Source organism: Arachis ipaensis, chromosome B05 (genome assembly GCF_000816755.2).
Source record: "Arachis ipaensis cultivar K30076 chromosome B05, Araip1.1, whole genome shotgun sequence".
Lineage (NCBI taxonomy): Eukaryota > Viridiplantae > Streptophyta > Magnoliopsida > Fabales > Fabaceae > Arachis > Arachis ipaensis.
Window position 1 is genome coordinate 30,925,028 of NC_029789.2, and position 6,631 is coordinate 30,931,658.

General features: G+C 33.9%; 1 protein-coding gene and 1 pseudogene across 2 annotated transcripts in view; one reads left to right on the plus strand and one right to left on the minus strand.

The window, feature by feature from the left end:
* LOC107643441 (TMV resistance protein N) overlaps positions 1-1,729 on the minus strand; it is a 7,601-nt gene extending 5,872 nt beyond the window's left edge. The window contains exon 1 of one of the 2 annotated variants that reach the window (XM_016347086.2): positions 1,021-1,729. In XM_016347086.2, the coding sequence (XP_016202572.1) occupies positions 1,021-1,496 (476 nt within the window). In that variant the 5' untranslated portion in view covers positions 1,497-1,729. Of the gene's footprint in view, positions 1-298; positions 497-1,020 lie in introns of those variants that run through there. The other variant, XM_021123499.1, reaches the window with a different exon arrangement.
* LOC107643440 overlaps positions 1,911-6,631 on the plus strand; it is a 10,140-nt pseudogene continuing 5,419 nt past the window's right edge.

Below are 6,631 nucleotides of genomic sequence, written 5' to 3' on the forward strand. Positions count from 1 at the left end.
ACAACTCTTTTGAAATTACATTTTTATTTTAAATTTTAAGTTTTAAATTTTAAATTCTCAAAAAAAAAACTTTATAATAATAAAATAAATTAGTTAATATTAATTAATTAAAAATTAATATTTCATATTTATTCATAATTTTCACATATTTTGTTTTGGCAAGGGACACTTGACTCTTGCTGTTATTACTCTACTTAACATGTAATCATAGAATAAATAGTTCACTGCACAACAAGGACCGTAAAATCACATCTAAAATAAAACTTATACACGGTGTAAAAAATACAAAGTTGCAAACCTTATAAAGTATAAACTTATTTTAATCCAAGTCAACGACGACATTTAGAGTAAAATGGATTTGGGAGTTGGGACTGATGGTGAAAAGGTGCAATGGACTCCATGTGAAGTTGATAATAGAAAGTCTAATATCAACTAATTTGATTTATTTGACTAAATTTTCATCTAACTGTTCTCAACTATCAACTTCGTCTCAAGTCTAAGTGTACCTGAATTTTTACCAAGTTATAAGCAAAGGTTAGTAATTAAATAAACAAAAATACATACTAACACAAAAAATTAATCATTAAATTAATTATTATATATAAATATATATTTTTTATTTATTTTTAATATATATTTTATAGTTTAACTAAAATATATGAATGGTTGATTTTTTTTTATGTAAATATTGCACGATTGTTAAATAAAAATGGTATAATACAAGGCTGCATGTTATCATCGCGCCCAATAGTCCAATACATGATGTAAGTTGCTGAACATTTAAAATTCACAATATTTCGAAGTCAAAGACTCCACGAGCTTCATCAACATGCGACACCAACTTGCACATTTTTATGCCATTCCATATACCGTCATTAAGAAAATGTTTGTGTATTATACAGTTACTGAGATATTTAAGAGAAAATTATTTATTTATACGGATGAGTGATCTGAGGGTAAATAAATTTTGAGCATTAAACTTTGAAGGAAGATGATCAAATAGAGAAAAGAAGCAAGCACCTGGTTTGATCATCAAGAAGAAGACCAGCTCGGTTACCCACTCTCGTCATGGCCTCCCTCCACCTCAAAACCTTAACTGCATCAACCTTCTTTTCTTTGATCCTAAAAGCCTCTTCAAAGGGACCGATTTGTTTCCTAACATCTCTTGGATCAACACCATAGAACACAGGGAGAATGAGCTTGTCAGAGTCACAGATCTTTGCCAGCTCCTCAAGGCACCACCGGGATCCTGCATAGTTAGGCGAGAGAACAACAATGGAGGCGGCAGAATCGTCAATGGCTTCGAGCAGAGTAGGAGCAATTTCGTCGCCGCGCTCCAATCCATCGTCGTCGCGAAAGACTCTAACGCCACGCAATTGGAGCTCGTCGTAGAGTGGTGCTATGAAGGAGTGGCGCGTGTCTGGTCCCCTGAAACTCAAGAACACGTCCCAACGGAGCCTAAAAGCTCCTGGTGTTGATGAAATTTCTGTACACATGGTTGCTTAGCTGGTTTTCCTCTCTTTCTTTTCTTATCTTGTTAGGAGGAGAAAGATACCAAGTAAAACATCTTAAATGATGAATCGTATTCAATTTCAGGGAGTAGAGAGAACATTTATGAGTTTAGTTGGGTTTGTGTGGGATCTGGGGCTGCGTGGGAATCAAGTAGCATAGACCTGAAAAAAGTGAAGTCAATCACGTGTTTTGTTTCCTTCTTTTCTTTGCCGATAATTAAGTTCCAAAAATTCAAGGTGGAGCCCTTTAACTTTAATCATGCACGTACAGCAACCATTGACCTTTAGTAAACCCTAAACCAAAATCATTAAATCAAAGCAATCCAATCCGATTCCATTTACATTCCAATTTCCAACTTCCCTTAAAATTTAAGCACCTTCCTCATTTTCCCTCATTTTATTATCAAAACTTAAAAACAAAATAAAGGAGATCCATGTCGCCGGAAAGTGACATCACGATGCCATCTCCGGCATCTTTCCGTCTCCGGTGGGATGTGTTCCTGAGCTTCCGCGGCTCCGACACCAGGGAGGCCTTCACGGAGGACCTCCACGGCGCTCTCGAAGCCGCTGGCGTGCGCGCCTTCATCGACAACGAAGGATTACAGCGTGGCGACTCGATCTCGCCGAGTCTGGTGGAAGCAATCGCGGATTCCGCCGCCGCCATTGTTATTCTCTCGCCCGACTACGCTTCCTCGCACTGGTGCCTTGAGGAGCTGGCGAAGATCTGCGAGTGCGGTTGGAAGCTGGTGCTGCCCGTTTTCTACCGGGTTGACCCGTCTCATGTCCGAAAACAGAAGGGACCTTTCGAGAAGGCGTTTCGGTTGCACGAAGAGAGTGAGAGGTTTAGGAATAAGGTTGCCAGTTGGAGGAGTGCTATGAACAAAGTTGGTGGAATTGCTGGTTGGGTTTTTGGTGATCATAATAGGTATAGATATATCATTTTTGGAAAATATTATATTATATCTTTCAGTTTCGAGCTTTCTATTCTAATCTGGTTGACTTAATACTTTAACAAGTATTTAAATACTTGTGTCAATCGTGGTTGATTGATTCTACGTAATTAATTTAGCGTTACTTATTGTTTATAGTTTTCTTGCTTTGCTTTATTTGTTTAAGATTAAAGCCATCGCCCATAATGCCCATCATTATACTGCTACACAAAATCATCCACCGTTAAATGGGATGTGAGCTCCTTTTACACAAAAATGGATGAATCCATGATAATCAAATATAAAAGATTTAAAATTAATATGTTCAACTAACGTTCTTCTTCAAATGCCTTTGATGCCTTTGACACAAGCATTGATTTTTGTATATTTCCATTCCACAACATAAACTGTCATACTAATTAAGTGAAGTTTACTATATAGATTTATGCCTTTGCATTATAAAATTTTTTTGTAGTCAGCCATTTTTAGCAATTTTGACCCGCATTTAGCTAGTACATTGCTAATTTATTTTAAGCAAATAAATTTTATTAGTTTATATATGTAAATTTTGATATATATGTAAATTTTGGTAAATGTGAGTATAAACGGTATTAATTCATGTGTGTAAACTTTGATTATAAGTACAAATTATATGATTTTTATGAGCAAATCTTTGTAAATATAGGTGTAAATTATTATTAGTCAAATACTGATTCAAAATGATAATATATGCTATTGCATTATCATATATCATCATATTTATATTTAATTTTTTTTTCAATAATTTCTTCCTTAGTTTCTTGCACTCGGAACTACCTCTAGTTGTAAGGCTTCCTTCCATCTAATCCACTCTCAAAAATAGAGCATTTGGTCTGTTTCTATATGTTTTTGGAATAATCACCTCTTTTATTCCAGTATTTCCAGTAATTAGTTCTTGTGATATGAAAGTAAACAGTTATATCACTGTATAGCCAAACTGGCTTATCTTTATTCATTAATTGTTGTATATAAGGTATGAATCTCTTTTTTTGGCTGATTTTCCAACTGTGTTTTATGTTTGGACAGCAACAAGGATCAGTTAATTCGAGTTTTGGTGCAAACGGTCTTGAAGCAGATGAGGAATACTCCATTGACAGTGGCACAGTATACAGTTGGGCTTGATGACAGAGTTGCAGAGTTAAGGAAGTTAGTTGACGTAAGATCCAGTGATGTCAAAGTGATAGGATTGTATGGAATGGGAGGGGTCGGTAAGACAACTCTGGCCAAGGGACTCTTCAACAGCCTTGTTGATCATTTTGATAGACGCAGCTTCATCTCAAATGTTAGAGAAGTTGCAAACAATGAAGATGGTATGGTTTCACTCCAGGAAAGAATTCTTGGTGATCTTTCCCCTGGAACTGAGAATCCCATCAATGATGTTAATGCTGGTATTTCTGCGATCAAAAGAATTGTAGAGGAAAATCGAGTTCTGGTTTTTCTTGATGATGTTGATGATGTAAAACAGCTTGACTCATTAATTGGTAAGAGAGAATGGTTTTCTAAAGGAAGCTGTGTTGTGATTACTACACGGGACAGAGCCGTTTTACAGGAGAGGTATGTTAATGTGAAGTATGAGGTGAAGGAATTGAAAGTGTCTCAAGCACTGGAATTGTTCTTTTACCATTCCATGTGAAGAAAGGCTCCTGCTGATGGTTTTCTCAATCTCTCTGAACAAATTGTGTCTCTTACAGGAGGATTGCCTCTGGCTTTGGAAGTTTTCGGCTCATTCTTATTCGATAAGAGGACGATTAACGAATGGAAAGACACAGTGTTGAAGCTTAAAGATATTCGGCCGGATAAACTTCAAGGTGCTCTGAAGATCAGCTTTGATGCCTTGGATGAACAAGACAAGTGTGTGTTCCTTGACATTGCTTGCTTGTTTGTGCAAATGGAAATGAAGAGGGATGATGTGGTTGATATACTGAATGGTTGTGGTTTTAGAGGGGAGATTGCAATAACGGTCTTAACTACAAAGTGTTTAATTAAGATCATTAAGGATGGTGTAGTGTGGATGCATGATCAGGTTAGAGACATGGGAAGGCAAATTGTTCAAAATCAAAGTATTCTAGATTGTGGTTCACGTAGCAGGTTATGGGATCGTCATGAAATCTTGGGTGTCTTGAAGAATAAGAAGGTAACTATTGTAGGAGACCTTGTTTGAATACAAAATACATTTTGGAATATCAATACAAATTGAAAATAAATTAAATTATACATATATTTATATACAAATATATTAGTGGCTGATTTTAATGGCTAATTGGACGAATAGCATTTTTAGAACTTCCCTTCTAATTTACCTATTGGCTATTTAGTTTTGATGGGGAGTAAAATTACAATATTTGAGTCTTTTACTAAAAATACAGTTAATCTGAGTTAACTTTATGAAGTTTTTTTAGAAAGGATAAGAATCTCTTGATGATATTTTTTTTAAAAAAAAAGTTTTAAGTCCAAAACGGCAAAACCTTTAATTAAGAAATAAAAAACCCTACTCTTTCAAGAATCAAACAATAATTACTCTCTTGCAGCTATTTAACTTTGGTGTCTGGTATATGTCTAATACTCTAATGGTTTACCAAGTTACTTTTTTATTGCTAAAAAAATGGTTTCTAAACAGTTAAATGTCGTATTTTGTGTTCGACATCCATTTTACCATCTTTAAAATTCTACTGTGATTTTATTCTAATACTCGAACATTTTTTTCTATCTTATATCTTATTAAACATCTCATAAATACCTAATTTTAAATGTTTTAAATAATACTATTCTTGACACAAATTAGAGAGAATTGATCTACATTACTCCTAAAACACAACTTTTTCTATGAACTCTCTCCAGCACTTCTCTTAGAATTTAATGGGTGTCTACATTTTATGGGGGGTATAAACATATTTTCCTTCAAAATAGTTGCAATAACTTATTTTAAATAGCTTATCTATCTTTTAGTGGGTTTACATACACATGAATTAGATTTAGGATTTAAGGTTTAAAAAAAAAGTGAATTCTATAGTGCTTGTAGTATAGTGCTTAACTTTTGCCTAATTTATTTATTATGGTAAATTTTGAATATTTAATAATTATTTATTTTTATACTTTTAAAATTAAATATTGATTTTTAACTTTTTTAAAAAGTTAGACAAACATTCGTAGACATCATAGCAATCACCTAAAAAAATACATATGAATTGAATTATAATAAGCTCTAAATAATCAGTATTTGTAGAAAACCTAGTGAAACCTTGTCTACCACCATGCTTTAATTATGGGGCCTTATCAGCATCAAACTGATACATAACACCCTTTATCTTGCGAGACAACTTTGTTATTGTTATTGTTATTGTTATTGTTGTTGTTAAAGTCCTTTCATTCAATTCAATTTCTTTGAGAATGAAAATCTAACAATGAATACTAATATCTATAGGGAACAAGAAAAGTTGAAGGTATTGTCCTTGATTGTGTAAAGAGGAGTCTGGCTAAACCTAGAGACCGTACTGCTGAAGAGATTACCTGGGACAATTTTCGACAAATGCCAGGTTACAAAACAGCATCAGCATATATGAAGGCAAAGTATAAGAAATATGTGGAGCATAGAGGAGAGAAAGCAAAAAAATTTACACTTGATACAAAGGACTTCCAACCTATGGTTTCCTTAAGGTTGCTTCAAATTAATTATTCAATACTTGAAGGACAGGGCAAATTTCTGCCTCAAGGAGTAAAGTGGTTACAATGGAAACAATGTCCTCTAAAGAACATGTCTTCTTCCTATTATCCATTGGAACTTGCCGTGCTTGATCTCTCGGAAAGCAAGATTGAAACACTGTGGGGAAAGCATCATAACAAGGTTTGATTTCTTGTTAGCTGATGAACTGACTGATGGAATCTTTTATATTTTTATTTTTCATCTCCACATGTGTTTTGAGATTTTACTTTTGTTCTTAGCTTGCCTTAAAAGTATTTTTTTATTGAAGTCCCTATTAGTAAAATTTGGTTGGCATAATTTTGACATGAAAGGAATACTACTGTTTTGAATTTTGATGCTATTTAAGTCCCCCTTTTTTCTAATTTTCTTTTTAAATTCATTTCATAACTGGGGGAAAAAACCTTTAAAATGATTGTTTTATGACAAGATATCATATGAAAATAAGATTTTAT